The 9897-nt window shown below is 54.3% G+C and overlaps 1 protein-coding gene across 8 annotated transcripts in view; it reads right to left on the bottom strand.

Moving 5' to 3' along the window:
- Positions 1–754: 754 nt before the first annotated feature.
- DCTN1 (dynactin subunit 1) overlaps positions 755–9897 on the bottom strand; it is a 30646-nt gene continuing 21503 nt past the window's right edge. For 5 of the 8 annotated variants that reach the window (XM_086700793.1, XM_086700789.1, XM_086700791.1 and 2 more), the window contains 22 exons: positions 9765–9843; positions 9484–9643; positions 9270–9374; positions 8904–9095; positions 8699–8815; positions 8317–8469; positions 7560–7720; positions 7288–7456; positions 6943–7011; positions 6640–6702; positions 6378–6527; positions 6053–6214; positions 5838–5969; positions 5492–5617; positions 5103–5245; positions 4648–4814; positions 3243–3257; positions 2899–3032; positions 2598–2784; positions 2261–2340; positions 1656–1745; positions 755–1258 (listed from right to left, as the gene is read on the bottom strand). In XM_086700793.1, the coding sequence (XP_086556919.1) occupies positions 1121–1258; positions 1656–1745; positions 2261–2340; positions 2598–2784; positions 2899–3032; positions 3243–3257; positions 4648–4814; positions 5103–5245; positions 5492–5617; positions 5838–5969; positions 6053–6214; positions 6378–6527; positions 6640–6702; positions 6943–7011; positions 7288–7456; positions 7560–7720; positions 8317–8469; positions 8699–8815; positions 8904–9095; positions 9270–9374; positions 9484–9643; positions 9765–9843 (2792 nt within the window). In that variant the 3' untranslated portion in view covers positions 755–1120. The remainder of the gene's footprint in view (positions 1259–1655; positions 1746–2260; positions 2341–2597; positions 2785–2898; positions 3033–3242; positions 3258–4647; positions 4815–5102; positions 5246–5491; positions 5618–5837; positions 5970–6052; positions 6215–6377; positions 6528–6639; positions 6703–6942; positions 7012–7287; positions 7457–7559; positions 7721–8316; positions 8470–8698; positions 8816–8903; positions 9096–9269; positions 9375–9483; positions 9644–9764; positions 9844–9897) is intronic. The other 3 variants (XM_086700790.1, XM_086700794.1, XM_025932398.2) reach the window with 1 other exon arrangement.

Below are 9897 nucleotides of genomic sequence, written 5' to 3'. Positions count from 1 at the left end.
CAAGCACACCTGGAAAAAAGGTTCATATTCTCTGCTCCGTCCAGAAGAGGAGCACCTAACAAGCAACAGGAATTGGAGATTCCCTAAGGTGGCAATGTCAGAGTGGTCTTAATACATGAACAGGATGTCAGCTGAGGTGGGATGGGGGCAGGGAGGTGGAGCAGAGGGCAGGAGGGGGCTAGCATTCTGAGCAGTGGAAAGGAGTCTGAGAGAGCACAGGGTGGCAAAGAAACTGTAGGGATTCACTAAGGCTAGACCACAAGGCACATGTGGACAAGTAGACCCACAAGAGGATGGAGAGGTGGGCAGGACCCAAATCATAGACAGCCTATTCTAGTAGGTGTGCTATTCTAGTGAATTCAAATTTTATACTCTAGATACTTAGAGAAACTATTTCAGGGTTTTATCTAAATTTTACATTTTAGTTGGAAGAATCATTTCAGGATTTAAAGCAAGGAATAACATGGCCCAGTTTGCATCTGGAAAGGTCCCTCTGCCGTCAACAGGAACTGGTTGAGAGACACATGGAGGTTGGGTAGCTGAGCCTAAGTCCCAGCTCTCCTAACTGAAGATGAACTTAGGTGCCAAGCCCTTGGTCCAGCCCTTTCCCCCTTGTTCACAGTAACTTACTGCACGTGAACATTCTATCGGTCTCTCAAATTTGGCACAGCCAAAGCCTCCTCAGCATCCCTTCTTCTCCACTCCCACTCTGAGCTGAAAGGCCCAAGTCCCACTCCCAACAACACACAGAAAGCACTGAAGCAGAAGTTGCTTTAATCAAGGGGTGAAGTCCTCTATCAGGGGGACCTCACTGAACCTTTGGTGGTGGGGTCTCAGCCTACCCCCCACATGCCCTGAGGCCCCTCAGGAAGGAGGGAACAGCTGAACAGCAAATTCTGGCAGAGGCCAGGGAATGGAAATAGGGGAACCCAAGTCGAGGGGCAGGAGCAGGGCACTGACTGGCAGAAGTGAAGCTGAGTAGGGCAGGAACAGCTGTACACACACGGTTCTACAATGGGGACTAACTGAGGTGGCTGTGCATCAGGCAGAGTGGCACCAGGAGGGCTGAGGGTAGAAGTGGATGGGGCAAGGGGTGGGTGTGGGAGAGGAGAAGGAGCACTTAGGAGATGAGGCGACCATGAAGCTGGTGCAGCTGCTCCTGGGTCAGCACCAGCCGGTGTCGCTGTCCAAGGCCAGCTGCGCACGAGAAGGTCACTTTGCCCATGTAGACAGTGTCGTCCTGCTGCTCCTCCTTGGCCTGGGAGTTGGCAAGGGGAAGAGGTCACCTGAGCTGTGTGCCACTCACAAGGCCTCTGAGCATGGAGACTAAGGCAGTCCCTGCGAGATAGGCTTTGAGGATCCTAAACTATGGTGACCACATATTTCAAATCAGAATTGAGGTACATAGTCTGACAAGGGAGTTTTGAGTCTCTCCTGGTGTCAAAAATCATAGATGTTTAACTGCTAAAATACTGAATTTCTGGAAGCACTGCAAGCACTCTTGAGTCCCTTATAAGTAAGACTTGGACAGGCAACTCAGGATGTGCAGTTGTTGGACCTGAGACCCCAAAGCCCTCTTCATATTCTGGAGGAGAGGGGAAGGACCCGCGTGAGCCCTCAATACTGCCCATCCTCCCCCCAATGCTCCCTCTTACCCTGAGGAAGGCTGATGAAGGGAAAGTGGCAAAGTCAGTGGGGACTGTGGCTCCAGGGCGCTGAGATACGGTTTCCTTAAGGACCTCATCCTGGCAAGGAGTGGAACAAGGGTTCATTTAGGGGACCCGCACAGGCTAGCCCAGTATCTCCCTGGCTTCACAGGGACACTAATATCAGGGGGCAGGGACCTGGTCCTCTCTGTCATCACACTTTTGTTCTCACCTCCAACCCCATCCCTATCCAATATCCTTACTTTACAGATCCTTATCCTTTAAGGTCCAACTCAGATTCTACGGCCCCTGGGAAGCCATCCGCAACCATTCTACCCCACAGTGATCTCAGCACTGAAGAAGCTGCACCCAAACCACACACTCTCAAGATGATCCTAGCTCAACCCATTTTGTTGATGAGAATCTGTCTTCTGTCTGCACTGGGACAGTGAGCTTCCAAAGCAGGAACCCCACCTTGCCCTCTACCTCTTATCACAGGGCTGGGCTCAAAGGAAATATGGGAGTGCCTGTGGAAACAAATGTGCTAAGGATTCCACCAGGGAACACTATGAAGCAAACTCTGTAGACTGAGGAAGGGCAGGGTCTGAGCTAACCTTGAGTTTCTCGATGGTGTCACTTAAGGACTTGAGCTGAGCCACCTGCTCCAGGAGCTGGGCCGACGGGCTCTTGGCAGCTGTGGGGAGGGAAGGCTAGTGAGGCCCACCAAGGCCCAAGCAGGCAGCTATACTGGATTAAGAGTCAGAAAGTGAAGATACTAGACCTTCTCATGGAGCAGGTACGTAATGGGTGAATCAAGCAAACTGAACACTGAGGCCAAAAAGCAATGCCAGGAAGAGCCTCTACAGTATGGCAGCTGCCTGGGTAGGGGTTACATCCCTGGGGCAAAGGGAGGGGGTATATTATTAATCTCAGGGGTTGGTGGCTCCATACCAGGGCTGGTACGAGTGATATCTACTACGTGGGTGTGCGTGCTCAGTTGATTCAACGTCTCCAACAGCTGGCTGGTCTTACGATACAGCGCTCCAGCTGTTAGCTCACTATCAGGGCCCTCATGGGGTGAGAGCTTTGCCACATGCAGTGGGGGCAGGGCTGCTAAGGATGCCTTCATCTGGGCTCCCTGTGAAGGAAAGAAGAGAAATGGCAGTGAGAGGTGACAGAAGGCCCTGCCATCTATCATCAATGGGGCAGGGGGGCTCCACCTGCACCCCAGTCCTCCTTGTGAACAACTCACCTTGAGGATGCTATTCTCATGCTGTAGCTGGGAGATATGCAGCCTCATGGCAGAGATCTGCTGCAGCAGCAGGGGTGAATCCTTCACCAGCCCGGGGCCTGCAACAGACCCTGGTACCTGCCCGGGGGTGCCTCCTGTGTGTACCAAGACAAATGCCATCAGCTCCAAGTGGAGAGGGCTGAAGATGGGCCCCATCTCCACTCAACCCCTCTCCTTATCCACTCCCACCTCCAGTCCTGCTTGCTCCCAAGGGGGGGAGCCTTATCCTGCTCCCCCAGGCTGGTAACCCTCACCAGGGTGGGTTCCCACAGCCCCGGTAACCCCCCACCAGGGCGGGTCTCTACCTCGCTGCTGTTCTTCTGTGATCGGAATAGCCCATGGGGGAGCAGGAAGAGAGGAGAGAGGAGTTAGACAATTTGGGGCTAAGAGGTCACGCCAGAGGAATGCTGGTCACAACCTACAGGGAAACCCTAATCACTCCTCCTCTAATAAGACCCTGCCTCTGCCCTCTGCATCTGGGGTACGAGCAAATACGTGTGAAGGAAAGCTAAGAAAGAGGAATAAGGCCATGAGACAGGGTGCAGAGCATAAGGAAGAACAGCAGTGGGGGTGTGCGTGGAGGAAGCACTTGGGGCATGTGGCGTTCCAGCCTCTCTGCCTCATATTCCATCTCCAAGAAGGGCAGAGGGGATACTCCCAAGACCCTGAGATGTCTGCACCCTTGTTTCCCGCAGTAGAAAAGCTGAAGTTGAAGATGCAGCCACATTCCTGCTCCTTGGGTTCCCCACTGTTCTGAGGCGAAAGACACTCTTTTTGGTGGGAAATTTTGTAAGTCTGAACCGGTATCTGTTTAAAAAGCCTGTGCTAAAACAACACAACGGGGTAACTTCTGGAGACCCCTTCCCCAAAGAACAGGAGCCCACTGTACCACAGGAGTCCAAAGTCAACAAGGTACTTGGTCACCTCCCAAGATCAAGAGGCACCAGTGAGGGGGGCTTTGATGAGAACAAGACCCTAGGTGAGGCCAGGTGACAAGACAGGCATAGCAGGGGAGCTCTAGAGATCTTGAGGGCTTTAGGGCAAGAAGTCTGTCTTTTGGGGGTAAGAAACTGAAAAACTATAGAGCAGATGAGAATTAACATGGCAGTAGCCACCTCCATGATCCAAGAAAACTGGGGAGCCTGGGCCCAATAACCAGAAAAACTCCAGGTAAGGAGCCCTGACCACACTGGAGACCAGGCAGAGGTCAGTACACAAGCCCCAAGTGGGAGAAGTCAGCAACGGGACAGACAACCACACCATGGAGTAAATGCATGTGAATTCAGTAGGGGGAAATGCAAAGTGTAAGCAGAGAAGCAATCAAGTGCAGGAACCAGGCATGGCTGGATACGGCAGCAGAGTTAGCCCAATCTGCTGCAGGCTGATGACCCTCTGGGATATAGGGCTGGGACAGAAAGGCCAGACTGCAGGTCCAAAAGGGAGATATGCTAGAGTCTAACTGTTATGGTAATTCTGAGGTCAGCTTGGTAATGCCCCACCTTGATCAGCGCTGGGGGAGCGGGGGGAACCTCTGCACATATCTTCAGGAGAAGTAAAAACTTGGTGAAAAACTGCCAGAGTGAAACTGGGCGAGCACATTCCTAGCTGAACGTCCAGTAAGAGGCGGGTAGAAGTCAAACTGAGGCCAAGGACAGGAGGGAGGCCATTCAATCTCCTCTGCGCCAATGGTGCCTGTCCCACTGCACTCACCACCAGCAATGCCAGAGACCAGGGTAGCAATACCCGAGGGAGGGGGCCCCCGGAGCCCCTCAATCGTGCGCTTCGACTGGCTGTTCAGCCGCTGCTTTAGCTCTGCCTTCTCTGCCTCTAGCTGGTCAATGTCAGCCTGGAGTGCATCCATCGTCTCCTCAAACTCTCTGTGAAAAAGAAATCCGGGCTTGGGCAATGCCCTTTCCCCAGAGCCCCGTCCCCATTTCTCAGTCCAGACAGGTCCTTGGAGTAGCCCTGCTGGTGAGGAGCCAGGAGCAGCACATGATATGACTGGGGTGACACAATGGTGTTGGCAGTGGGGAAAGGAGATGGCATCTGCTCCTCTGGGGAGAGTCTCACTCTGATAGGGCCTGGATAGGGGGATGAGTTAGGAGGGAGACCAGCTGGCAGGGTGGAGGGGTGGAAAAAGCAGGGGCCCAGGGAAGGTGCCTGACTTCTCCTTCTTCCGCAGCAGTGCCTGGGTCTCCTCCAGGCGAGTCTGGACTTTCTCGATGCGCTCATCTGCATCCTTGGCAGCACTGTCCAGCTTCTTCTCCAAGAGGCTTAGCCGCACGTTGGCCTCACTTAGTTCCTCCCCCTGGCGAAGGTCAGAGTGTCCAGTTCCCTTACACCCTCCTTTACATCCTCCCAGGGCCCCCAGGGACCTGTGACAGAGCATGAACCAGAAAGCTCCTAAAGGCCCACAGCTGTTCCCCACACTGATCACAGGTGCCCTCAACCCTCAACCAGTCTCAGCCCCAGGAGATCCCCAACACTCAGTGCTGACCTGTACCTCAGCATACTTCCCAGCCCCCTAGCTCCTGAGCCTACCCTACACCCTCACCTTGATTTTGAGTGACTTCTTCAACTCCTTGATAACTGTCTCTCTATCTTCAAGCTTCAAGCCCAGGCCTTCAGCATCAGTGATCTCTGCACGAAGGGCTGCAGCCCGCAGCTCAACTGGGGGAGGCTAGGGGTCAAGCGAGAGCAGAGGCAGGGGTAGTGAGAGGAGGTCACCAACATTCTCCTTCCAGAGAGAGCTGGGCACAGGGAAAACCTTGCCTTCTAAGCAGGGCGGTGCCCTCTGGATTCCCCGCTCCTGCCTCCCAGTCCTTCCACAACCAGCAGCAGCTCTGCCAAGTCCTGTTCCCCTGAGCCCCTGAAGCCCCTCCACAGAGCTCCCCACCCACCTTGCTGGGGGGCCGCTCTGCATCATACTCTCCCTCCTGCATGGCCGTGGCCAGTTTGTTCATGGTACTGATGAGGATGTTGCTCGACTGGCGCAGACACTCATAGGGGCTGCTGGAGGGGGTCCCGTAGATCTACAGGAGCCGAGGGCAGTAGTGAAAATCCCACACTGGCCATATCACTCCCCCACCATGTCTGCCCTGCCGTCCAGGCCTACCTGCTCGCTTGCTTTGAAAGCCAGCTCCTCCAGGGCAGCCACAGGCAGTCCCTCGTTCTCTGCCAGTGGGGCAATGAGCTGGGCGGCAGCAGCTGCCACCTCCTGCAGCACAGCCACCACCCACGTCAAGTGTTTCCTGCAGTCTAGGAGTGTGTCGGACACCTGTGCAACAGCCCAGAGTCAGGAGCCCACCCGGAGTCCAGCACCACAGTTCCCAGTTACCTTAAAACCATTCTTGTTCCCTGACCAGATCCAGATCTTGACACTCTAAGCCCTTCCTGGTTCTACTCAGCTTCCTTTCCTTCCCCCCATCGCTGCCCTAAACCTGTGGTCCAAAGGCCAGTGCAGCTGGGATCCCAGGAGCATCTGTCCCTGGCATTCGCCTTCGGATCTTCTTGCAGAACTGGCGGATGTCACTACATGATGTTTCCAGGTCCCGGAGCAGGAGGGCAATATCTGAAGCCTCCTGTCCACCCTACTCAGAGAATATGAAACAGACGGGGAACCAAGTCAGCATTAGGGCTGGAGGTGAGGAGGCGGGGGTTAACAAGGAGGAGGAGGTCCAAGAGATCGAGCTGTGCTCTCACCTGCAAGAAGGCACGCAGCCGTCCCACCTCTACACTCATGCAGTCAAGGGCACTCTGGGTGAACTGTAAGGATAGATGCATGTGGTTGTCAGCCCCCAACAGGAGCCCTTCTGCACCATCACCATCCATCTCTAAGAAGTCCCCACCCTCCACTGACCCCCATAAAGATATTCGTTCTCTGGCTTCCCTGATCTGACCTTGTTCCAGTCTTATGTGACACCTCTTGAGGGCCAGATCTCTTGATCTGATGTCCTCCATTTCTGATATCTACAGGGGGCTCAACCACTGGCCCAGAACCTTTACCTTAATGTGGTCAGCCAGATGCATGGTACTGTCCTCGGGCTGTTCAGCAAGATGGATACTGTACAGATGCTGAGGGGAAATGACAAAGCAACAGGCAATCTTTAGGTCTTGGAAGGACGGAGAATTCTTCCCAAACTGTAATTGGAGCCCAGTCATCATGGGACTCCAGAGGTACAGGAGAATCTGAAACCCCCAGGGAACTGCATCCTCAGGCAAGCTCCTCTAAGAGCAAGCCAAGCCATAGGCAGCCAGCTGAGGACAGACAACCTTGGCTATGTTGCCAACAGCCCTACCAGGAAAAACCTTCCCTCCCTCCTATGCCAAGCCTGAACTCTTGCCCCAGACCTGGTAGTACTTGATGGCCTTAGTGAGAGGCTCTACGTTGACAGTCTCATCCAGCTGATCCTTGTGTAGCAGCTCAATGAGGAAATCCAAGGAGCGCTCGTGGGCACTCATCTCAGGGTAGAGGCTGCCAACCTTCTTATACACGTCCACATTGCACTGAGAGAGGGCGCTAGAGACCAGAGAAGGGTCCTCTGAGGCCAAGACCTGCCAGGCAATGTCGGTTCTATCCAATCTCAGCCTGCGGCCCTAGAGTGGGGCCAGGGATCACTTACTGCTCATAGCGGTGGAGTGTGGCCTGCAATAGACTCAGTGAGTACACCAGCCCGGCAGCAAAGCTGAGCTGCTCCCCTGCAGCTCCTCGGAGCCCAGGCCTCTCTGAACAGTTTTCGCTTAGTTCAAACTTCTCCTGGGCCTGCTTCCGGATCAGCTCTGCCTGTGGGAAGAAGCACCAGGGACCTGGGGCTCAGAGAAGAAGATGGAGAACACAGACTCAGGAATACAGGACACAAAACTGAGCAACTACGTCGGGGGCATGGACACACGTGGAGGAGAAAAGCAGAAACGGCTCCTAGATAGTCAGGGAGTCTCACACAGGGAAAAGATAATGATGTGATTACTGGTGGTTATGAGGATTTGGAATGTGGAGCCAGTGAGCCCAAGCTCTTTCCTGCCTTAAAGCTCCTGCTGCTCCTGCTACCCTTTTACCTGAATTCTATCCTGACAATTATTCCCCCACTAGTTCCTAGTCATCTTCTGGGTCTCAGCTCAAATGTTACTCCTTCAGTGACACCACCCCATCTAAATCAGAGCCCAGACCGTGCTCTCTCAAAGAAGCTACCTCCTCATCAAAACCCACCATCTATAATACACATTCCTCTGCGACTTTGTTGACTATATTCCTCCACTACATCATAAACTCTTTATGAGCAGGGATGCTGGCTGCTATCTTCGCTCAGCATCCTCAATGCCTGTCACACAGCAAGTTCAACAGATTCCTGTTGAACATGTGATTAGGTTGATTGGCCATACCTTGCAAATGAGACGAGGCATGAGCAGCAGCACCAGGACACAGTCATGGTCCCCACCTGGCCGAAGGAAGCTGTCTGGCATGAAGGCTGTAAGCAGGGACATGTGACGGTTGGCCTGGGCCACCTCCATCTGCCTCAATTCCATCTCAATTGCCTGTGAGGTGGACAGGGAGGCAGGCTCTCAGCCAGGCTGGAAAGAGTCTCAGAGCCACCATGCTTTGCTCCACCAGGTCCCCTGCTTCAGGAGTCTTCCAAACCACCACACAAAGCACCCCCTCCTCCAGCAACCTGAAGTCCAGGACCCCACGCCAGATCAGCCTACGGCCACACCCAGGCTGGATGCCCCAACACTCCCCACTCTCTGGTCTATCCGTTTTCTTGACCTTGGCATGAGCCTTAGTCTCAGCAAACTTGATTTTAAAGTCAAAAGTCTCCGGGGGTGGCTGCTGCTGCCTCTCCACAGATGCTTCTTGCTGGTTTGTCAGTTCCCGATTCACATCCTGGGGGCAGAGACAGACAATGAGGCACAGCTGGGGCAGGAGGGAGCCCTGGGCAATCATGAGTGGACAACAGGGGGTACGGAGGCACCTGAAGGTGGGCGGTCAGCTGGCGGTACTTCTTGATGGTTTGCTGGTAGTCTGCAACAGTCTCCTGGGCTGCTTCTACACGCTTCTGGGCCTCCCGAACCCTCGCGCCCGCCATGTCCAGCTGCTCCCGCAGCTCCAGTTCTGTCTCGCGCGCATTCTCCTGCAGCTCATCGTTCATCTCATTCATCGCTTCCTGGAAGGTGCCAAGGCAGTAGAGGCAAAGGAAAAGCAGAGTCAGAGTAGAAGGTCAGGGTGGGGCCACTCACCGCACACCCTGCTCAAAGGGGTCCTGTGTCAGTCCCTCTTTCAGCAAGCGTCTTCCAAACACCCTCCATCGGGGTGGGAAATCTGGGATCTGTTCTCTTACCAAGTCCCCCACGGTCTCTCTCAACTCTCGCACTTTCTCTTCTAGATTCAAGTTCCGGTCTGTTAGCATCTCCACCATCTCCTCAGCACCCAGAGCAGCATCCACCTGTGTTACATGGAGGGAACAGAGAAAAGGGCTGCTGAAAGGTGCCTAGAAAAAAGAGGCACCAACCTGGGAGAGGGGTCCTCTGGGCCAGAGGCTGGGGTCCCCAGACCTGCTCCTTGAGCTCATCGATGGTGCTCTCCGCCTGGCTCAGCTCTTCCTGCAGACGCTCCCGCTGTTGCCTCACAACTTCCAGCTCTTGGTTCTTCTTTTCCATGAGCTTCTGGAGTTTCACATGCTCCTGCTTCTCCGAGGAAGAAAGATCCCGCATCCTATGGGGAAGCGGGGAGGGAGAAGGGAGAAAGTGTGTGTCCACATCACTGGCAATGGGCGCTATGATACATTTGGGGACAGGAGAGTGAGCTCCGGAGCCAAGTAGGGAGGGGATCCTACCTCACCAGGGCATCCTTTAGGCGGGCATTCTGCTCCTCGAGCTGCTTGAGCTGATAACTGGACGCTGCCCCATCTGAGCCTGGGGAAGACCATTTACACTTTCAGACATAGTTCTAACCCCACCATTTGGCCC

Source organism: Puma concolor, chromosome A3, assembly GCF_028749965.1.
Source record: "Puma concolor isolate L17-30 chromosome A3, mPumCon1.1.hap2, whole genome shotgun sequence".
NCBI classification, from domain to species: Eukaryota; Metazoa; Chordata; class Mammalia; order Carnivora; family Felidae; genus Puma; species Puma concolor.
This window is presented reverse-complemented; position numbering and strand designations above follow the sequence as displayed.